Source organism: Rhagoletis zephyria, unplaced genomic scaffold (assembly GCF_001687245.7).
Source record: "Rhagoletis zephyria isolate East Lansing unplaced genomic scaffold, Rhagoletis_zephyria_1.1 Rzeph_scaffold_05355, whole genome shotgun sequence".
Taxonomy (NCBI): Eukaryota; Metazoa; Arthropoda; class Insecta; order Diptera; family Tephritidae; genus Rhagoletis; species Rhagoletis zephyria.
This window is the reverse complement of record NW_016162438.1, coordinates 19,049-43,143: the sequence shown is the minus strand read 5'-3', so window position 1 is coordinate 43,143 and position 24,095 is coordinate 19,049. Positions and strand designations below refer to the sequence as shown.

General features: G+C 33.1%; 1 protein-coding gene across 3 annotated transcripts; it reads left to right on the top strand.

Moving 5' to 3' along the window:
- The first annotated feature begins 1,365 nt into the window (after window positions 1–1,365).
- alph (protein phosphatase alphabet) lies at window positions 1,366–19,531 on the top strand. Of its 3 annotated transcripts, none has more exons than XM_017627630.1 (6): window positions 1,366–1,557; window positions 8,100–9,113; window positions 9,204–9,321; window positions 14,505–14,607; window positions 14,693–14,747; window positions 15,178–16,731. In XM_017627630.1, exons 2-6 carry the CDS (start codon window positions 8,301–8,303, stop codon window positions 15,202–15,204), a joined length of 1,116 nt encoding a protein of 371 aa, XP_017483119.1. In that variant the 5' UTR covers window positions 1,366–1,557; window positions 8,100–8,300; the 3' UTR covers window positions 15,205–16,731. The 3 variants fall into 3 exon arrangements, with proteins under 3 accessions (XP_017483119.1, XP_017483118.1, XP_017483120.1); XM_017627629.1 differs by having other exon boundaries at window positions 1,366–1,622; XM_017627631.1 differs by lacking the exon at window positions 15,178–16,731 and adding an exon at window positions 18,430–19,531 and having other exon boundaries at window positions 1,367–1,622.
- The last annotated feature ends 4,564 nt before the right edge of the window (window positions 19,532–24,095 follow it).

Sequence of the window (24,095 nt, the reverse complement as noted above, 5' to 3'; positions counted from 1 at the left end):
AATTTGTTTCTCAATTTCGTTTTTACTAATGCTAAAAATTTGCGTTCAGCTGCTGCAGAACTGTGAGTAGACTACACATGTTATGAACTAAATCACACAATTCTCCAAAGGCCGCTTCAACCACTCCATTTTTAATCAAACTTACTTGATCCCAAAAATGTTTATATTGGTATAGTTTTTGAAGTTACCTTCACTCAGCCTCAATTTTTGAAATTGAAATTCAATTATGTCTGCATCATTTACCAATGCACGAAATTGGTCGAGTAGCGGCAAAATTGATAAATTGAAAGAACTTTATGTGGTGTAATAATTTCAAGATGTTAAATATTTTTTCGATTGAAATAGAATATTATTTTCATGTGCTAAATGCTATGATTAAACTCTACCCAGAATTACCGCGGACGACGGTAAAGCGGTCGGCGGTAAGTGAACAGCTGTTCAGTTACCGCACTGATATCCGTCCGAGTAAACACAATTGCAATTCCGTTAACTGTCATTTTAATTTGCAAATTTTCATTAAAATATTTTCATTTGTTTGGTACGTGTGTGTGTGTATATTTGCTTGAAATAAAAATGGTTAAAAGCATTTGCAAACTTGAGAAAATAATAGAAATTATTACAATCAACAATGTGCCGCCCCCGCTGGGCGGTAAAAATAGAAATAAATTTAAATCATCCGAAAAACGTTGGCGATAAAAATGCTGCTGCCCCAATTCGTGAGTTTTGATTTTGACTGCAATTAACCGTCGACCGTTTTACCGTCGTCCGTTGCAATTCTGGGTAGAGCTTTAAAGTTTTGCTACCTTTCCATATTTTTACCAGCCAAATGCGATATTTTTTGAAGTGTGTTTTGGCAGATCATTAGCCATGCCATATTTGAAGATCAGTGGCAAGGCGAGTTCAAACTTTTTTCAGGTGTTGCCAATCGGCCCTATGCTGAATATCGTCATCGTCATCGTCGACGATCGTCAGCGCATCAGCAACATGGCTGAAGATGGCCGTATCGTCACTTTTCATGACGATGCCGATATTCAACATGGGGCGGAATATTCATCAATTAAATAGAAGAAATTGAAAACGCGTAACTATTGCATGAAATGAAAGGGTGATAATAACCTAACCAAAGGCCTGTGAAATGGACCATTTTCAAAATAATTGGACCAATGGGCCAACCGAAAAGAAAGGGACCAAATTTGGTCCATTTGGACCAAAACGGCAACCGTGGTTACTAATACAACAATATCATATGGGTACTCACAAGGCGCATCGCATTCGGGTATTCGTTACTTTTAGACCGTAGGGGCAACCATTACATAAAAATTGTGTATAAATTCATACGCAATGGTGGCAGCATTGCAGCCATTTCCATTTTTTTGCATTCGCTATTTATTCTCATTCACTCGTTCGTCAATCTTTTGCCGTGGTCGCGTTTTCGCATGTATTTTATATTTTAAATGAAATTGTTGGCAAAAGGTCACTGAAAACAGCAAAAAAATAATAGAAAACGGCTTACCATGTTGCAAAGCATTTATTGCTTGTGCATTGTACATTAGAAACGTAATAACAAAAAGGACGTAGTTTTTGGTCGTTGACGAAGCCATTTGGTGTGTTTTACTGTTGAGGTGAGCGAATTGGGGGTGTCCTGTATGTAGTATACCTGGAAGAATAATTAATTTCACTTTTTTAATACTTATAACACTTACGTTATGTTCTAAAATCATTCTTGCGAAAATCAGAAAACCGAGGAAGCGCATGCGATTGGCAAGGGAATAGGCCGACCGACCGAGTATCATAACCAAAGATTTTCTTGTTCTCTTTTGTGCCCATGCTTTATATGTATTTTTAAGTGCTTAAAGATTTAACCAAAAGTGGTTAGTTGGGACTGATTTAATCCTTGTTAAATAAATACATGAGAAGAAAAATGTAGCCGGAATTCTAAAATACTAGTTTAAATATTTCTTGTGCACCGAGAAGATGCCACAGTTTGATACGCCATAATAATCGTTTGCGATTGGCTAGCGATGTTGTCATATTGGTTTCTAATTTTAGAAGAGAAGGGATCGAGAGAACATTGGAGTAATCACAAAGAGCGCTTTTCCCCAGGGTGCGAGTGTGTACCTGAAAACAGGGGACTCCGCTGTGCATCATCGAGCTAAGTAGAAAGCAACCAACCGTGAGTTGCTTCCAAAGTTTTGAGTCGAAACCTTTCACAACAAATTAATGTTTTTTTGCATGTAAAATATGTACAAGTATGAGCTCTGTCAAGTGGTTGTTACTTATATCCCAGTAAAAGAATTACATATATGTGCGGTATTTCAACTTCAACTAGTTAACTGAAAAACCAATACTTGATCTTTGATGTTTTTTCCCTGTAATCATATTTATTAACTCGTATCAAAAGAATATAAAAAACTTGAGGGGTCCTTGTCTAAAGTGATAAAGGGATAAACTGATAAGTTCATTAGTTTATCAACATTCTTAAAAGAACGCACCTTAGTAAATAATTGCATAAAATTGTTTATTATTGAACCCCGATGCACATTAATTACAGGTATTGTCTTCCCAGAGAGCGTAAATCCCGATATGCTTTATTTGAAAAACATCATTGTTGCCCTCACTAAAAGGTTTACTGCTAGGGAAAAAAAATATTTCCATACCCATATACCATATATGTACATATGTACACAAACCTTCTTGCAGAGGACTTCTTTAATTTGCAAAAGCCGAAAAAAAAACATTTGCTTAGTAAATAAATTCAAAACTTATATGCCTCAATTTTCAAACGTTTTTTCTTTTGGTTTTGAAAAATCGCAAAAATGAAATTGAGCAAAAACAAAAAGTAAAGCCAAATAAACGTAAGAGAATCAACATTGAACTGCGTCAAAATGAAAATAAGGTAGCACAAATTTCGATGTGAAGCAAAACTCTCTGGGAAGACAATAGTTGTGTTCTTTTACAAATTATCCATTAACTTGCCAGTAAATCTCCAGAATCTCCAATAACTTAATTTCTGAGAATTCGCTCTCATATCACAAAAGTACAAGAACGCGGAACCAGTGATGCCAGACATTCTCTGTTAAATATCCCACGGAAATGGGGAAAAAATCCCTCAATTACCCACATCTTGAAAATTTATCCCACAAAATTCCCAACGAATTTAAACATATACATGTTTCAGTAGTAAAGAAGTAAAATTCATATAAAATAATAATAATAGTTTGGCGCTTACACATATGTGCTTTTCCTCCAATTTGTGGCGGTCCCCTTGATGTTGTCACACAAAGGGGAGGGACCTACAGTTTTACGCCGACTCCGAATGGCGAGTGTATTTTGATGAGAAGCTGTTTTTCATGGCAGGAATACACTCGGAGGTTTGCCATTGCCTGTCGAGGGCCGACCGCTATTAAGAAAAAAACCCTTTTTCTGCATTTTTTCACTCATTCATTTTTTCCCTTTCATTTTTTTACTCACTAATGGCCTAAAAGAATTTTTTGGTGACTTTAAAATTGAAGCACATTCATGTGCTATTTAACATTTCATCAGATAATTTGTTCCGCTTTTTACATGAAACACCAGTTACAACTGTTCAAAATTGTCCTTATACTTTTTAACAATTATATACCATTTCACTCCACATCACATCTTCAGAACGATTAATTACGTAAGAATGTCGAACATTCTTGAATTTTGATCAATTATGCAAAAATAACTGCGTCAAAAGAAAATCCCTTATTTATATGAAGTGCCCCTTTTTTCCCTTTTAATAATTTTTGATGCAAAATATCCCTCAAATAGGGAAATTACCCACAATTTGGCATCACTGCGCGGAACCAGTAATAATTTGCAAGTTTTACCAACAGCTGATTAATTTGTTGTTTATTAGCAGCTAGTTTCTAATATAACAATATATATCATATTTAAATAGGTTTATTTTGTCAACTTCATTTCTTTTATTAGTTTCAACTGCACCCAGCACCATGCGATCAGCTATTTTTCTCACTTGCAAGTTCTTACTAGTAAAAGTTGCGATCCCGTACGAGTCCGGACTAGTCAGAAATAGTCAGAACCAGTCAGATTTTACTGGAAATCGATCGCGTACTCGGTTCTCTGACTATTGAGAGGACAAAAAAGAGAGTAAATACGGTTCTCTCTCTGTCAGAAGTTACCTGGTAAATTCTGGTAAATGTGTCAAACGATCAGCTGTAGTGTGTTTGGCAACCAAATTGTAAACAAAAGAAAAGTCCACTCTGCTAATTCATGTTGCAAAGTATTTAATTACTTGTTTAAGTGGATTCTAATGAATTTGAAAGTATTTTTGGTTATTTACATGTGTGAGCTGGGTGTGTTTACATACAAAATAAGCAAAAATTTACAACCAAAATTTGGAGGTTATGTTGAAGTTGACAGAAGTTACAATTTTTTACTAGAAAGCGATCCCGTACTTTTCAATGTTACTCTCTCGCTCTGAGCGAATTTTTATTTTTTGACAGTTTTACTAGTCCGAGTCCGAGGAATACGGGATTGCACCTAAAACTTTATCCAGTAGAAACTAGCAACTTCTCCTCAAAATGAAATGTCGCTTTGCGCTCTCAATTTCCCCTTTCTTACAAGGTTTTTGGGTACAAGAATACCAAAACGTGCTAGTTAGTAAAAACTGGTACAAATTATCGCGTACAAGAACGCTACTATTCTACTATTCGTCGCCTGGGTAAAAGATTTTCGTAAGCGCAATTTTGACGACTTTTAGTTCTAGATGCAGCTATATATTTTGAAATAAGGTCTTTCGATTGGTGTTATCAGTTTTCAGATATCACCTTTAGTTTCCGAGATATTGACTATAATTTTTTCTATAATTTAGAAAAATTTAGTTAGTGATGCAGCCATATTAAACTAATCCATATCTTAAAAATGATGTTCTCCATTTTTGGATATCTCCTTTAGTTTCCGAGATGTTGAGTAAAAAGTGTCGTTAATTTAGTGTAAATTTAGATCACATTTTGTCGTATTTCATACAAAGTGGCTGCCAAATTGTGGACAAATGACGCTTACGGCAAAATTTTACTAAAGAAAATCCCTCATAAACTCAAAGCTAATTAACATTAAACATTAAAAAATAAATAGTTTACGAGTTTTGTGAACTAGTAACATTTTCAGAGACTTTGCAGAATATCTATCTTCGCGTTTGTGAGAAATTGCATTCCAAACTTCAATCGCGATTTCCCACAACCTGCCGAAATCAACATACGACAATCTTTTACCCAGGCGACGTATTGTGTTTTTTTATGCGTTTGTAGCAAAAGCGACCACCTGACTTGTCAGGGTGGAATTGGGCTGAAATTTATGCAAATTAGAAAAATATGTTTCCTACATGGAAAATACGTTGTATTTTGTTTCAAAAACTATTCATAAACAATTAAAATACTTTTTTTTAAATAACTATTTGAAATATATTTCGAAAAAAAGGTAGGCTGTTACCTGAAATATTCGTTTTCAAAAAGGTATTTAAGCGGTAGAAAATTTCCTAGATGTCAAGGTACATTGATTTGATATGTCTTGGTAGAAATTCAGTTTTTGTTCAACTTTGAAATTGGAATTTCATAAAATAAAAAATTAAAAATAAACTTAACATGTAATATATAAATGTATTTGTATAGAATAAAGAAAATATTTTCCATGTAGGAAATAGGAAAAATAGTTTTCTAATTTGCATTTATCCACCAAAATCGTTTGATAAAGTGATAAACTTAGGTTAAATAGATTTCCATACAAAGTTTGACAGTTCATTTATCAAAATGATAAATTTATCATTTGATCAAGTTTATTAGCAGTTTATCACTTTTGATGAAGACCCCTAATATGCATTAGTTTATACCAAGATAATTTAATTGGGGTACTGTTTGCGTATCTGTTTGGGGTGCTGTGCCCAAACGCGTAATTCGAATAAAAAAAAACTTTTACACACGCTCGTAGACAACAGTTCCCGCTTTATTGTAAACAAAATTTACTATATCCGTGCACTAATTTATTAATAATGTCAGTTGGAATTTTTTTTTTGAAAATTTCTTTTAAGACATAGCGACATTTTTGATTAGGATAACAATTATTTTTGGGTCTCTGCTAAAAATGCATTCTCGTGCCATAAAGTACGCTGTGGTTTAGCTATTTATTTCTTCAACCTAAATACTAAATCTGTTTATTACTTTACTTCTGACAGAGAGATTCAAATACATATAAATTTTGTGGTAAATCATGTTGTTCCAAGTAGCTAACTTTTGGATATGTTACTGGCACCACTCTTTTGGAGATTATATAGAGCCATAAAGCTTATTATTTCCATAGTCGTCGGGGATTTTTAAAGGAACTTATTATACTCTGCTGTCCGATTACTTCAGCAGTTATTTAGCTACCCTTCCTGCCACATTAATTCGTTCCTGTTATATTTTCGGGCTCTTCTTCAGGTAGTCCAATTCCACGGGGTATTAGGGGCCATAATATAGCATGAGAAAATAATAAAATGGGTTTTATGATGAAAATTGCTTCTACATATATGTTTAAGTTTTTACCACACAGTCAAAAATTTTACCCTTCTTTCATAGAGCGAAAAAGAGGAAAAACTTATTGCCGACATAATTCTGGGGATCATATAAAGAAAGGGGTGAGTACTACTCTGAATACTGTGTTTGACNATGAAAATTGCTTCTACATATATGTTTAAGTTTTTACCACACAGTCAAAAGTTTTACCCTTCTTTCATAGAGCGCAAAAGAGGAAAAACTTATTGCCGACATAATTCTGGGTATCATTTCTCAATAGCCACAATATCTCTACCGTCAGGAGGAAGATTTATAATTTTATTTTGATTGATTTGAATAGCGAGCAGGTCGTACCCACAAATACCCATTTGTAAACATATTCTGTGACCTCTTTTCTGTAAAGCAATCACATCTTACTCACTCATGTATTATAGTTTTTTGAGATACACTCATGCTTGTGCATTTTCCTTTGATTCCGATTTTCCGTCTCTCACACACTCAATTCTGACCGTTTACTAACAAATAAATGTGGCTCTAAAGCACATCTCTATATAAATACTTAGGCCGCCTGTAATCTACTCGAGGTGCAAAGGGAAATTCGACATTCAGGTCTCCTGTTCATATTTTAACGCTAACGCGCTTGCTGACTATATCTTTTTATACAAAATTTCAATTTATTTTGCTAACTTTACACGCGAAATAACTGAAGCATTCAGTTACCAATATAAGCACTAAAAAGTACTATGTAAAAGATACATTTTTAAAAAGTATACAGTAATGGAGAAGTTAAGAAACAATTAGTAAGTGCAGATAGATTTGGAAATTCAAAGGGTGATATATGTATGTAATAGCCACGATCTGTAACCATCAATGAAAAGGCATATGTAGCTACATATGTATGAATGCCACAAAGGTACCAATGCTGTAAAACATATGTCTCAGGTACAAACGGGCATATATTACATATGTGGCTATGTATATATGTATGTATATTTGTATGTTCATACATTTTATTTGTGCATTGCGATTTGTCAGCCAGTTTGTCGCCTGTCATGTGTATTTTAAATTTTTTTGCTGCCTTATTGACTGGGAAAACGCATTAAGTATTTGCATTCACTCTGCATGGCAATGAGGCATTTATTCTTGGGATATTGCGGATGTTGAATGCAGAAAAATGCGCTTGCTTTTGCGAATTGTGTAATCATTGATTTTTCAATGTGACGTTCTACCTCAGCAGTACACGAAAATACACCAACATTGCAGCGAGTAGACTAGTGTAAAAATAACTCATATTTATATGAAGATTATTATTATTTTTTATTAAATAGTTTCATCTGGTTAGTCACTTCTTGGGAATTAAATTTTTAATCAAACGTTATTAGTTTNAAATAACTCATATTTATATGAAGATTATTATTATTTTTTATTAAATAGTTGCATCTGGTTAGTCACTTCTTGGGAATTAAATTTTTAATCAAACGTTATTAGTTGTGTGATAATTTCACTGTTATGCATAACCATTTTTGAGTACTTATGTATGCATATCCCGTTTCATTCGTTTTTCAGACAGTTGCAAATTAAAAGATTCGCTCAACGATCTAAAAAATAAAAGCAAAATTTGTCAGAAACCAACAAAACTAATTTAAAATCGGCCGAAGCTATACATGCGAAACTAATTTACCGGATAACTAACCGTGCGATTGATCCACCGAACGCCTCAGTTACTTTGCTCCCCGCGCACCATTGAACACAGTATGCACAAAAGTGATGGGCGGTTTCCTGGATAAGCCGAAAACAACTAAACATAACGATCATGGCGAAGGCAATAAACTCCTGTTTGGAGTTAGTTCAATGCAAGGATGGCGATGCGAAATGGAGGACGCATACTACGCGCGTGCCGGTCTCGGAAGCGGTCTTGAAGATTGGAGCTTCTTCGCCGTCTTTGACGGACATGCCGGTTGTAAAGTGTCTGAGCATTGTGCCTCGCATCTGCTTGATAGTATCGTTAGCACAGATGAATTTAAGAATGGCGACCACGTGAAGGGCATTCGGACCGGATTTCTGCATATCGATGAAGTGATGCGAGAGTTGCCCGAATTGACACAGGACGCTGAGAAATGTGGCGGAACGACTGCAGTATGTGCGTTTGTATCGCCAACACAAGTTTATATTGCGAATTGCGGCGATTCGCGAGCAGTTCTATGTAGACAGGGTGTACCTGTGTTTGCTACACAAGATCACAAGCCCATTTTACCCGAAGAAAAGTTGCGCATACATAATGCAGGTGGAAGTGTTATGATTAAACGGGTCAACGGTACATTGGCGGTTTCAAGGGCGCTCGGCGATTATGATTTTAAAAATGTAAAAGAAAAGGGACAATGCGAACAACTAGTGTCTCCGGAACCTGAGATCTTTTGCCAAAGTAGACAAGATACAGATGAGTTTTTAGTTTTAGCTTGTGACGGTATATGGGATGTAATGACCAATGAAGATGTATGCAGTTTTGTCCATTCGAGACTGAGAGTAACTAATGATTTAGTGAATATAGCAAATCAAGTCGTTGATACCTGCTTGCACAAGGTGCGCAAATATTAACATATTAAACATATCCATCGTATTTTCCTAAAAGCTCGATATAGCATACTGATTGTATTTTCTTTACCTTTACAGGGCAGCCGAGACAATATGAGCATAATAATAATCGCTTTCCCCGGGGCACCCAAACCAGCTGATGAAGCTATTGAGGCAGAAAAGCGATTGGAGAAGCACATCGAGAAACTGACAAGAGGTTGTTTAAGTCGCCTTTTTTGTTTCTAATCATATTCTTAAGAGTAGTTCTATTTCCGTTTTATGTAATTAGAGAAAAGTTAGAATTCGCAAGATTTGAATTTATAGGCTAATAATGTGCATACAGTAAATAGGCAATAATTTTACTTATTTAATAGTTAGAATTTAAAAACTGATACATATGCACAGGCATGTATGTAAGTACACATGGTATTATGATGAGACAATTTAACTGAATTGTCCAAAAACTTGAGAAATAAGTCTTTTGTCCGCTTAAATTGTTTGTTGAAAAATGTTTCACATCCACTCTATGGGTTTTATCTAGTCAATTAGGATTTTCGCAAGTTGAAATAATGAGTCATACTGTCATATACTTTGTTGTAGTTGTGCAAACTCGAAAAAACCTATTTTTGAATCGTCGTGAAATTGTCGTCGACAGTAACACTCGTTGTGACATTGTGAACATCCTAAAAATGTATATAAATATATATATATATAAATACCCCAGCGTATAAACCGTATTTTCTAAAGTCACTTTTTACTAGTTACTACCTTATTATACATATGTATATGCTACTCTCAATTTCGTTTAGATTCTAAATGCTTTTTCCTCTAAATTGGGTTAGCTACAATGACTGCCAAGGATTACTCCTGTCACTACGTTACTTATACCATAATCCCATTTTTATAATATAATTACATTCTTACCAAATAGATGCCTATATAAATTTATTCGATGCCGTATGGTCGATGTCGAAAGGCCTGCAAAAGAATTTGGAATTGACAAAAATTGGAAATTGAATTTCAAATATCGGTTTAAGAAATGTGAATTCAGCTTAACAAGAAAAAGGATAAGTTTAGAAGAAAGTATCAAGCTAGTGAAGGAGGATGTATGTAAAATCTTTCAGTGTAAATATTAAAACAAACAGAAAATTTGTAAAGTTATTATTTAAATCAGGTCCAGGTCTAAGGAAAATATGAATAACGTTTTAACACCACTACTAAATACATATCCTACATTAGTATATTAGAGAATTTACTTACAGCAAAAGTAAAAAAAATTATAGAAAGCAACCAAAGTGAAGTGAGAAATTTTTTGTTTCTGATCATTTATAAACAGTATTACACTTAAAGCTAATCTTAAAACGCACATAAATAAGAATTTACTGCAATTGCTACCTCTTAAACTCCTCTTAATAACAGCTGTTCGAAAGTGAACGTCCCATAACTCGCACATCCTCGGTTATTTGATACTAACAACTATGACTTCTCGCGATCCCTTAGCAATTAGTGGCGTCCTTATGCTCACGTTAAACAGTTTATAATTTCTTTAGAACAATTAAAAATATCTTTTATTAAGTCGAAAACACACAGTATAAGGAATTAATAGCAATTGATCAATAATATAAACACTTATGTCGGATAAGTGAATACATATCGTCGATGTTATTGCAAAACAGCCCATCAACTAGTCGCAAAACCGCTTAAATCGCTGTTGTGGCAAAATTAAATTTGGTAACCCCGAACTCCAGACATCGAGATTTATGCATACAAATAGTAAAATCGTTATTAAAACAACAGATTTGTAAAATAATAGCTAGAGAAAATACCGCCTACCAAGGCAATGCCTTCAAATAAAAACCGTTTTTTCGCTAACCTGTAAAATTTGGGTGCCGTAAGATGAGCGGTTTTGCAATTGGTCGATGGGCGGTTTTGCAAAAACATCGACGATATACAATTTATGTACATATATATACGAATTATCCCAGAAGATAATTTAGGTAGGCCTTCTTAAGTAAAGTAATTCGAAGAGACCTGCCCACGAAGGGCTGAAAAAACTGCTTCCTTGCATGCCTTCTAGAAGGCTGATCCATTTGAAATGCGAATGCATAAATTTGTATTTATTATGAATTTTAATAAAAATTTTAAGTTGCAATAACACATATTTCATATAAACCTTAAGTAAATGCTACAAATATGTATGACTTTTGTAAATTAAAAAAGAGACCTTAAAAGAACTCCTCCAAAAAGCCTTCTGAAGTACGTCCTATGAAAGCCCGTCTGAAAGGCCTTCCATGGGTAGCGAAAGAAAAAGCCCTTCAATATTTTCCACTCCATACAGGAAGGACTTTCGGAAGGGCTTTTAACTCCTGAAATTATCTACTGGGTATGTATATGCAATAGAAAACGTTAGCAAATTAAAAAGTTTTAAATATCTGTAAAGTAATAATAGTTAAATGAATGTATCGTATAACACATATGAACAGAATCAAATTTTAAACGCAAGCTAGTATTATAAAATAAACAAAAAAGCCACAATAAATACCAAAAACTTACTAATGATATTATGAAAATATGTAAAAATGAATTTTGATGCGTTGCCAAACTCAAATTCGCAAGTTAAGAAATAAATTCCTATTTTGAACTTAAAAACCTAATAATTAATCTCTCGAGTTGTACTTCTGTCTGTGTACATGTGGGTTGTCTTGCACGAGACTACTTGAACAAACAAAATCTTACTCACATTTATCCTACATTGCTTTTGAGTTATAATGTTCACCACCTTTGCTTGCGCAACATTTGTACACTCTTATTTCATACATTTTATTTTTTGCTTGTTTTGATTTGCAATTTCGCATACATACCGTCCGTCATTCGTTGAAGAACGTAATAAAATACTATTTTAAGTGTTACAAAGATGCAAATAAAAATACAGCAAAAAGTAAGCGTTTCGACCTGTCATAGATTTGAGTGTTTGAAACAGCGCGATTAGAAAGAGCGTGAGCATAAGGTACGTTATATCAAAATTCGTTTTTATTTTCTCTGCTAAAATAAGTTAATTATTCTTAACTTACTTGTTAATTAAAGCTATTTAGCATTATTGCCAAATCAATTATTAACGTTTACTAATTATACTTATATTTCATATATTCTTAATTTATGTATAATGCATGGCATGGCTGTTTAAATGTAGTAGCTGAAATGCTTTCTTTTATATAATTAAACCTTAAAAATTTCATAATTATCGTACTCAAATTCCATATCATGAGCTGTAAAATAGTTTCGGATTTTTGCATTTTAAATCCCTCAACTTATAATTTAATAATATCCATTGGCCGTAGTTTGAACATATTTGATGTAGGCTGTTTGGTTATAACCAAATTTAAAGTAAAACTTTGACCTGCAACCATTTGCAATAAATAGATTTGAAATAGGAATAAACAGAATCGTCTATGTAGATGAAACTATTAAAAAAGTGGCAGGCTTCGCATAGCTTATTTCACCACACCAAAATCCAATAAGATCTATTTAAATTCATTATTATTTTAGTAACGAGATGTGCACATTTTTTATAGTAATAAGTTTATCTCATACCTAAAACGAGTTGAAAATTGTGTGTATGTTTTGAAGCCATCTTTTTTTTTTATATATCTATTCCCTTTCGCTGTTGCAACAGCACATACATATTTGAGTATAATTGTTTGCTTTGGTAAGATTTTTGGAATGCTGTAGGTGTGATAATTCTTTGTGGACATGATGGCAAACTCTAGCTTTATTTGTGTACTATCCAGTAATAAAATTTTTGAGAATAAGATAATATTTGCTCTCAGTGGGAGAAACATCCAAGAAAATACAAAATGTAAAACCAGTAATAATTTGGAAGTTTTATGAACAGCTAATTGATTTATTTTCCAAGGCGATTTCTTAATAATAACAGTATTTCCTGTCTTATTATATATAGTCATATACACCGGCTTATTTTCTCAGTTTCACTTACAAAAGCCCCTGAAATAATGTCTTTATTTGCATGAATTTCACCCAGCTGTTTTTTTTTTGTTTACTGGCAAATAGTCATTTGAAAGCACATATTTTTCATTTGTAAATTATAGATTAATTAATTTTAAAATATCGGGAATTCGCCAACCCATTATATAAATAAATGGTCAAAAATTGTTAATATGTGGCGGTCTCATAATTATGCAACGCAGAGTATTTTGTAATTAAAGAATAGTTTCAATGATTTACTTCTTGATTCTGAGATTAGTTCATTGTGATCGGAAAAAACCGATGATTATTAATTTAAACTGCAAGCTTTCTGGACTTAATCAAGAAGGAGAGGAAGTAGTAACTAAATGTCGCCATGGCGAAAATAGAGAAAGTGAAACATCATTTTAATATTTTAATTTTGACGTCAAATTCTTCATTTACCAGCTATATAGATTTCCAAATACAAAATTATGCCATAAGAATAAAGACAGATTCATCGTTTTAGGTCAGAACGATGAACCCGCCTTATAGGATTCCACGCACAGGCCTACGTTTGTTATATTTTTTCAAGAAAATATTAAATTTTTGAATAATTAAAATTTTTGGAGTATGTATGTAAACACTATTCTGCCATTTAAAATTAGCCGCGTAAACACAAAATTTGTGCTGAAAAGAAAAATGTATTATTTTATGAGTTTACAAGTAGCCACTTTTTCTGAGCAAGAATATTTCCAGTACGCAAAAACTTTTTTTTTGTTAGAAATAAAACCTTGGCACACTTAATCTAAACTAGAAAATAGAGCTTTAAACTTGCAAATTTTAAAATAAAGAAAAATCTCAGATAATTGAGAAAATGTTATTACTGCCAAATTCTTAGTATCATTGATGCGTAATGTACTCATCATTTAATACATATCTATTTTTTTTTAACTTGTTGCAATATAGTTTTAACTTGGAACTATTGCGTCGACTGAAATTAAAGTTTAAAATCGCGAAAAATAGGTTAATGCATTTGTCCTTACAATTTGCAAAGTTATACGGCCTAATAGCGAATTCCATGTGAAAAAATTTGTTTTTGTTTTGGAATTGGCGAAAAGCTGATTGATTTTAATATGTAAAAATAGATTTCATCAAAAATGGCGAAAAAGTGGAATTATTGTGTTTTGTTTTGGATGGAACTTCTGAAAGCTACTATCTTCAGTCGCTTCAAGCTCTTTTTTTTTTAAGCAGTAGTAATGAAAGTGCAGCAAATTTTCACGATGAACCAATGTGCAATTACATAAATACTTACGGCATACACTCAAATACATACTTTTAAAATTAATATACTACTAACACCTAGAATTGATGCATTTATGTATACTATTATTATTCTAAAATATTTTCAATTACACAAAAATCTCTTTTCTCTTTCAGATGAGATAGAATGCAATGAAATAACGCAGTACTTTGATTTATTGCAAGCACTGCAGAATAAGGATATTGAAGGTCTTCCTCCTGGTGGCGGCTTACAGTCAAAGTGAGTGATTATTGTGACACAAATATTAATACATGCATACGTATGTATGTCACATATTGGTTTATTTTCTTTTCCTCCTTAATAGATATGCAGTCATCGAGCGAACGTTCAAAGAGATATACCCGGATCAGGAATGTGAAGTACGAAATTTGTTTTTTAATTTCTAATGCTGCTTTTTAAGAAAGAGTTTTTGCTTAAGTAACTGATATTTTATTTGCGAACTATTCTTAATTTTTTCTTCACAACATTTAACAACACCTCAGTATTTCATTTACTTATTTATTTCTATTTATAATTTTTTTTGGCTATTTCTTTTATCTTATCAAAGTTAGTGCTGTATTTAGCGTCTAGTAGTGTTAACCTTTTTATTTTTGCTTACTTTACTTTCTTACTAAAATTACGCTTAAGTCTATAATTTTGATTACATAAACTATTAACGCCAATGTATCCAAATACGCTTTACATATATACATATTTCATATTTCATAACATATTCTTCTATTTTAAAATTATACCCATTTCACTCGCTCAGAACTTACTTAACATAATCTATTTCTTCTTTTCTTCTAGTTTTATGAATATTATGAAATGGTTTAAATTATTCTGCAAAAATATGCGTTTGAAAAATATTGCTCAATTCAATTTTAATGTTTAACCAACACAAGGTGCAGTTTTCATTTCTAATGGGTTGCGAATATATCAGGGGCAAAAAAATTAACCACTAAGAAATGAATAAGAGTGGTGGCATGAATTCGTGAATACATGAATGAGTGGATATTTGACTTCTTTTGACTTTTTTGGACTTTCTTCTACGCATTGTTAACTATTAATACAGAATGTGAATAACTAAATCCATATTATTGTCTTTTGGTGGCTTTAACTTGGGGCAATTTTTCTTTGTGTTGGTATATTTTACTTGATTTGCATGCTGTCCGTAGAAGTGTCCGACCGAACTCGCGTTTTTGGCCGAAACCGAACCCGGACCGAACACTGGGCTTTTTTTCTTGAAGTTCGGCCGAAACTTTTTAGACTAAAACTTACATATGCAATTATATACCGCAAAATAACTAATTAAAAGCACTTCTGTTTTTTTATTGTAAATTATCCGTTATTGCTTCTCAAAAACTCGCAATCAGTTTCACACGGCAACACTCGATTAGTTTGACAGCACTTGCAACAGAAATAAAATTTGCTAGTGCAGCACGAGCAAGTTGAAATGTATTTTCGAAATCGTTATTCAATCTTTCAATTGCAGTCACATTTTGAATTTTTTATTTCTGAAACTGATTTCCGAAATGTGACAGAAAGTTCTTTCTGGCCGTTAACACGTGGAAATAGACTTTCCTTTTCAATTTGACATCGAATTACAAAGCAATTATGAAAATTTAACTTGCCAAAAGTTTTATCGGGGCTTTAAAACTTCGGGAAGGAAATGAAATTAAAAGAACGACAAGAAGTAAGAAAGTTGCCACTAAAAAGCAATAAAATCAAATTACAGAAACTCTACTGATGCAATTGAATTAAAAAAATTAAAAAGTTTATAATTTATTAATATTTTCTTTACAACTTTTCGGCCAAATTACTCGGCCAATGTTTCCGAAACCGAACCTGAATTTTATTATCGAACTGTTCGGTAACCGAACCCGAACCCGAACGCTCGGTCGGACACTAGTCCGTAGTAATAATTCAACTAAATTTGTCTCGCATTGAAAAATGTAAATAAACGGCTTATAAACATACTATTTTGCAACCATTCTGTTGTATGACGAACGAAAAAAGGTGATACAGATTTCTACTAAATTCACGATACTTTCTCCTCAACATCTCGGAAGCTAAAGGCGATGTTCAAAATTTATAACGCCGTCTTAAAAATCTTGGTTTGTTTATTATGACTGCATTATAATAAATGATAACTAAATTACCGTCAAAATTTTAGTTAATATCTCGAAAATTGATAACACCAATCGAAAGATGTTATTTTGAAACATATAACTGCAACAAAATGAAGCTTACGAAAATATTTTATCCGGACGATGATTTGTTATTGAATAAAATGCGCAGGCACTTTTTATGAAAATATTGTTCAAGCTAAATAAAACCAAAACCATATATGTACATAAATCAAAGTACAAATTCCCCCTTCCAAAAAAAAAAATAAAATCTTCAAAATTTCAACATTTTTATAGACCATCAAATTTAAGTACAATAAAGTGCAAGTTTAAAGCGGCTGAAAATATGCTTAAAAAAATTAGCAAAAATTTTTATAATTTATTAAATTAAAATTTCATGCGGTTTGCATATCCAAAATTGTCTAAAAATTTCAGGGACTTGAACCGAATCGGGTTTTAACCGGATTAACCGGCTTTTTTTCTAATTAACTGAACCATTAGCCAAACCGAAATTTTCCACAAGTGTTTTTAAACTCCTGAACCGTTGAACCGAAGCGAACCCCGGTTTGAAGACAAAAAACGCGTTGACGAACCAATAAATAGGTGCCACAACGGTTCGAACCGCTGAACCGTACCGACCAAATTTTTCATTAGGTTCACGTACTTGAAAAATTCCCATCTAGCTCTCTTTCACATTACTCGGCATGACAATGGATCGAGATTTTTTCCATTTTATTTTCGACTTATCGAAACTTATCCACGTTGCGCGGATTTGCACACTTGACAGAACATTTTCAGTATGTAATTTGTAAAAAAAATCTAAACATATTCTAACATGTAGACTTTCGGAATACTTTCGATAACTACAAAAAATGTCGATGCGATAAGATAAGAAATATTGTTTTTTTACACAAGCTGGCTTATACCGCAAAACCGGAATACTTATTTAAAAACCTAAAATTTGGGCAAAGCGAGCATTTGCTAAATATCATAATACCTAAGACTACGTACATTGTTACTTCTGGCATGTTCTTTGTTCATGCTGCACAATTATGTAACTCTCTTCCACCCGCTATAAAAATGATTAAGGATGCTAAATGCTACTTCTCTTGATTTGCCTCTGGAAAACCTCACGCTCCTCATTCCCTTACCTCTCGAATGTCTTCTTCTACCTTCTTTTATAACTAGTTCCAATTTTTAAATAATATTATATAGAATTTTCTTAAAACTATAGTTTACCATAAGTCGATGTGCTGTAAGAGACACTAGTCTCACTTGCATAAAATAAACATATAAAAAATGAAACAAAAATAAATAATTAATTGAAAGGTGGAAATTTTGTTGACAATTCGTTGAATTTTCCTAAATTTTATATAAAGTTTGAAACGTTGATAATTATGGTTGTGGTCATAGCATGAAAAATATTTTCATAAAAAATAACAAAAATTTTAACTTAAAAACAAAATTTGTGATAATTAAAAAAAAAAGTAATCCTGTGAACGCTTGTTTGACTCACTGTATGTATGTATATAAGTGGATGTGTTTTCAGGAAATAGTTGCCTAGTTACATACATGCATACATGTTTTTTTTTTTTGCATAGAACATCGCAAAAAGTCTAACCAAAATAAAACTTGTTAGGATAAATAACATACAGCCAAATTTAATAGTAATTTCCTTCCTATTGTGCTTATTATTTTAAGCCGTTCTTCTAAAGCCAGTGTTTTTAAGTATTGTTCCATCCTAATTGCATTACTTTAACTTGTTTCCTCAGTTTTATCATGTCTTCAAGGTGTCCCTTTAACATTATCATCATCATTATCGTACTGCATTGTAATGCTTGTTTTGTGTAGCAATACTTATACTTTTTCAGTGTTTTAAAAATCAATGTGTCTTCTTTCTTTTCTCTTCTCTTCTTAAAATGTGTAATTCCAGAGCCCATCTCATTGAACCACCTCAAAAAAAAAAACAACAACAACAATACATTAACAACAAAACAGAAATTGGTTATTTTATAAAGTGCAAATATAACTGAAGTAACCGAAATGAAGAAAAAAAAATAACAGAAGTGTAACGAATAACAGTGGCGGAAACAGATTTTTCATTAGAAACTCAAAACAACTGATAAATAAAATGCCAGAACTATGCATACAAGAGATTGAAAAACAAAGCTTAGGTTTAGGAAGGTATAAGAAGTGCACACTTGATGTAAAATTAACAACCGCCTACTAACCAGATTTACTTCGCGCGCGAAAGCATGAGATGGCAACGCAAGAGGTGTTCGACTGGTGCGCAGGCGTTGTTACGCCACAAAGCTATGCTTCAATATGAGCGTCCACATAGATTCCACACACACGCTCATACACACAATTACATACATATGTGGCAGTTCACCAGCTTGGGTTGGTGATTACATAAATATGTAAAGCATTGGAATTAATTAAGTTCATCAAGTACATGAGAGCTGAAGATATGACGACCTTCAGGTGAAAACATACGCCAACTAGTAGACCAATGAAAACAATAATAACACAATGCTTTAAGGCACAATACATACATACATACATACATACATACATACATATAGAGTACAGTTTTATTTACATGTTACATATACTACAATAACAACAAGGATGACATTTCCATTACTAGAAAACATAAAACACTTGCCGCTTCCGTCTAAATCCCTGCCTATAATAGCAACGATGTGTTTTCGCACGCATAATACTCTATTGTATATCCTATGATAAGTCATAACACCACTATGGTCAACTCGGAAAGGAACCTACCTAAATTAGTACTTTTTTATTTCAAATTTGTGCAACAACGTTGGAGAAGTGTTTTAAGTTTCAAGCAGCAACACCACCGGAAATTTTCAAAAATTTAAATTTGTATATCAAAAAATATGACTTTATTTTGGGTTCATCTATAAAACGCACAGCAGCCACCGCACCGAGGAAGAACATTTAGAAGAAATGCATAATTTGGAACTCAGCTCGTGCTACTTCAAAAAAAAAAAAAAAAAACAAAAAAAAAACTATATGCATATACATAGTATATATGGATACAACAACATCGGTATAAATGTATTGTTCTTCTGCGTTAGCCGCCAAATAATGTAAAATAAACACAAACAAACCTTGTTGTAAGAGCACATTTACACGATTTTTCTGATTTATTTTACTTTTTTACTACCTACGATTAATAAAAAACAAATCCTACAAAAAATGCAACAAAACTAAGTTTAAAATAAAACAAACGTATAAATAAATATTTAAACATTTTTCCATACTGTCAGGAACTAAATACTTATAACATTGTGTACGTATTTGTAATTCGAGTATAAAGATAAAAAGCATAAAATTAGTTGAGAATCTTAATAAAAAACCTGGTAAAAAAGGTAATAAGACGTAAGTAAATGAAAAATTGAAAACAAACAAAAATAAGTACATAAATAAAGAAACAAAAGAAATGGTTATAAGAAGATATACACTCGTGTTTGTAGTGAATGTTAATAAGTGAATGATAACTAAAAATACAAAGATTATATGTAAAAAAAAAACAAAAAAATATTTGAGTTTTACTTGTTAGTAAACCAAGAGAGATTTCGAGAATACCGGCGGGATATGTACCTTAATATAGGAAGGCCCCTATCTCACATCGTCGCTGAAATACAAAAAGCCGTAACCAAGTAAAATCCCAACATGTACATTAGACCGAGTCGTGAAATAATGTAATGACCGACCTCCCTAGCTTGAGAGCTTACTTGGAAAGGATTCTGGCGCTCTAAAAACAACCAAAATGTACGTTTCTTCATAACATTTTTATTTGTAACTCGATTTTAAAACAAACTTGTTTCTTTTCTATGGGGACCCACGCAACCTAATGTACATTAAATTAGTCTAGGAATAGTTGCGTTCCCTAACTCGCAAGAAGTTGCAAAAATTTACAGGATTTTACCCGTACTCGGTTCTCTGACAAAGTAGGGGAAAAATCGGTCCCCTCTTTGTCAGAAGTTGCAGGATTTTACCCGAAGAATTTTTGCTGGTAAAGTGGCAAACCATCAGCTGTTCAAATGATTTCAAATTTGAATAAGCAAAAACAAAAGTGCATCTGCATTTTCACCTTAATTAATACATATATCCTAGCGAAGAATGTCAAGTTTTGTAAGTAGAAGGTCGCCAAATGATAAAGAAACTGCTTTGTAAACAAAAATTACGACCACGGTGTATTTGACACTTTTACCAGTTTTTAGCCGGAAAGCGTTCCCGTACTTTTTGGTTTTTCTCCTTCTCTGCGAGCAATTTTGCTTTTTGACAGTTTTACAGGTTTTATCCAGAAAAGTTTAGGAACGAAACTAATTAAAGAACAAACTTCAGAAAAGTTAAGGGAAAGTGGGATTTTTGCATGGACCTTGTCGTGGTACTAAACAGCATACCTCCTTATCGATTTAAGTGCCTCATGAAATATTACGTGAGGTCAAAGGGCAAGTAATGTTTTTTTGCAAAAATCCTTGTAACGTTAAGTTTAATGACAATGTTGTGGCTGTAGCTTAAGAAATTGCATACAAAAAATATTAAGTCACTTTTTTGCGTAATTTGAGTAAATTCCTCTCAAAAAGTTGTAACATACAGTGTGCATAACGCATACATTTGCATTTTTCAGTATTATACTTTTTTTTAGATTCCAAAAATGGATACTGCTCTTTTTTTTTTAAATATATATGAAAAATTCCTTTTTCTACCAAAAAATTTTTATGCACAGAAGCAGTATAAATTTATCAGTTGCTTTTACCAAACGATATAAGCTAACAGCGAATTGTTCGTGGAAACACTTTAAAAAAATGCATATACTTACAGTTTTACCAGTTTTGACTATTTTTCTTTTGTTTGCTTACAGGTCTATTCTCCGCTGGTAACATAAATTTTGTAACCGGTAATTAAAGTGTCTGTTAATTTTTAAACCTTTTTCGCATTCTGTGCTCACTTGTAACCGGTAAATTTGGTTACCATCTCACAAGCTGGTAACAAAATATTGCCCCGTGAAATATGCAATGCCAGAATTTGCCCAATTCTTCATAGCTGAATTGCTGAATACTTTCACTGCATTTAGGGATGCAAATTTTGGAGGGTAACACCCAATTTTTGTACAAACTTAAAAATTTGGTTTTACAAGGCTTTTGTTAGACCGTATCATTTTGTCGTGAGGTTAAAAAAACCAATATTCGATCCGTACAAAATACTTTGTTTTTCGAATGAAGATCCTGCTAAACGGATTTTTTTCGCTACAATATACATTTTTTTGTCCGAAAAAGAAACAGGGAAAATACACAAATTTGAGATTTTGACTTTATCCTTAGTATATTTTCCAACTGCCTCTAGCTTGCGAATTATAATGAAATTTGCATTTTAATCCGAAATTTAAAAAAAGCTGGATTGGACAATTTTGAAATAGACAAAGATAAAGATAAAGAAAAGATGAAGATGAAGATGAAGATGTGAACTCGCTGACCGAATCTGATGAACTGACAAAATTTTTTAAAGAAAAATGTTCACTGGGACTACACAGTTGTTCCACAATATGTTAGTGTTTGGACGAGCTTCTCCTCCGCTTTGCGGCGTGCGCCTTGATGTTGTCACACAAAAGGGATGGGCCTACGGTTTTGCACCGACTCCGAACGGCCATTATATTTTTATGAGAAGCTTTTTCATGACAGAATCGCACTCGGAGGGTTTGCCATTGCCTGCCGAGGGTTGACCGCTATGTATTAGAAAAAAGTTTGTTTCAATATTTTTTTCGTCGTAATTGGCCCGCAAAAATGAGCTACGCCAAATGCGAAATATTTTGGATGTTGTGGCCAGCGAAAATCTAATAAAAGTTTTGTGTATCGTGCCGTGAGATGTTCTTGGCGATTAGTGGGATAGTCGACCGTAGAAATTCGGCTGTCCTCACACTGTGCAAACGCCAGAAGCCAGAAGCAAAATAGTCGTAAATACAAAATATTACGCCATTTACTCACTCCTCCTCTCTCCAGTGGCGGATTTACAGTCTTGGCCGAGTCAAGATATTTTTTTTCTATGGACAACTTCTCGAGACATTTGCAATTTACCGCTGTTCAGCTTAAAAAAGAGTGGTTTCTCTAAATCACGTATATCTTACGAACAAATTGAATCATCGTAATACGGGATACGGAAAATGAAAGCTAATGTAATTACCCATAAACTGTATGTACATCACTTTTCGATAGCTCTGATAGTTTCTGAGAAATTGTGGAATCATTTCTGCCGGCTCTTGCTTTCGATGCTTTCGCTATACTTACTCAGGTGTACGCGGCGTATGAGTAACACTCTTTTCGGCTCATATTTCATACAAAAAAGCCTTTCGCATTTTCATGTGACCAATCATTACTTTCTTATTTAAGCATTGATTTTCTTCATTGGTAGTTAATTTTTTCTAAAGGAACAGGCTTTAAAGCTTTGGTTTCCTCAAAAAGCGGTGCCGTAGCATTACGACCGTAGCATACCGAACGCTATTCTCGACGCTAATAGCGGTACCGCTTTTATGTAAAGCTAAATGAACGTAACGTAGCTTTGTGCTTTTATGTTGTATAAGTTACGTTTGTTTACTCATTTCCAGTAAAAGTTTTTACGAATTTTCATGTTTTGGCGTTTTTGTGCGCAAAAACTTGCAAAGTAGGGCAAATTGAGAGAGCGAAAAATTACAGCTGAAGTTGCAAGTTTTTACTCGACAAATTTTTACTTGTAAGAATTTGCCAGTACGAAAAACAGCTGATCAGCGATCGCATGTTGCTGAATGAAATTTAAACTAATAACGAAACTGTTTGTGGCTTTTTGTTGTAGAAATTCACAAAATAAACATTTTTAAATATAAAATATATTGTTTTATTAGGAATATGCTGCGAATAAACAACCAATTTATCAGCTGTTCATGAAACTTGCAAATTATTACTGGAAAAGCGTTCGCGTACTTTTTTGTAAATTTTTTCGATGAGAGCGAATTCTTAGAAATTAAGTTACTGGAGAGTTGCTGGTAGGGATGCAAGTTTTGGGGAGTAACATTGATACATCGATGTTTCGATGCATCGGAAATATTAACATCGATGCTAAAATACATCGCCAGAAAAACATCGATATATCGATGGTTTCCGATGTTTCCAAATTTGTTAGGTTGTAGTCACATTAAAAGAAAAATTTAATACTTTTCAATTCATACTCTCTGTAATTCAATTAGAAAAATACTCACATATGGATGTATTTCCCTGTATTTATATACCATTCCTTTGCCCTTCCTATAAATATAATAAAAAAACATGCCGTCGTAAGTTCGCTGAGCCTAAAGTTCCAAGCCCCAATTTCGTTGAAAATTCAACGGGAACCCGGTCTTTTTTTTTTAATGATTAAGTAAGCATTTTTAATGCCGAAAGATAAGAGTACACTCGGAATTTCTAAATTTTTCCCCAAAAGAATAAGTAATAAAATTCATAGCCAGTCAAAAATTTTTAGGAGCATAATGGGTATGTTAAATTCAAGTCTAAGTCACACTTAAGTCGATGTTAAAACATAGCTGAAGCTAGCATCGAT

What these genes read in the sequence shown, in the direction of transcription:
- alph (XM_017627630.1), top strand. Translation starts at nt 8,301, where the DNA reads ATGGGCGGTTTCCTGGATAAGCCGAAAACAACTAAACATAACGATCAT. An exon ending in TTGATACCTGCTTGCACAAG is followed by an intron (nt 9,114 to 9,203) that starts GTGCGCAAATAT and finishes TTACCTTTACAG; the next exon opens with GGCAGCCGAGACAATATGAG. An exon ending in ACCCGGATCAGGAATGTGAA is followed by an intron (nt 14,748 to 15,177) that starts GTACGAAATTTG and finishes CTTTTCTTCTAG; the next exon opens with TTTTATGAATATTATGAAAT.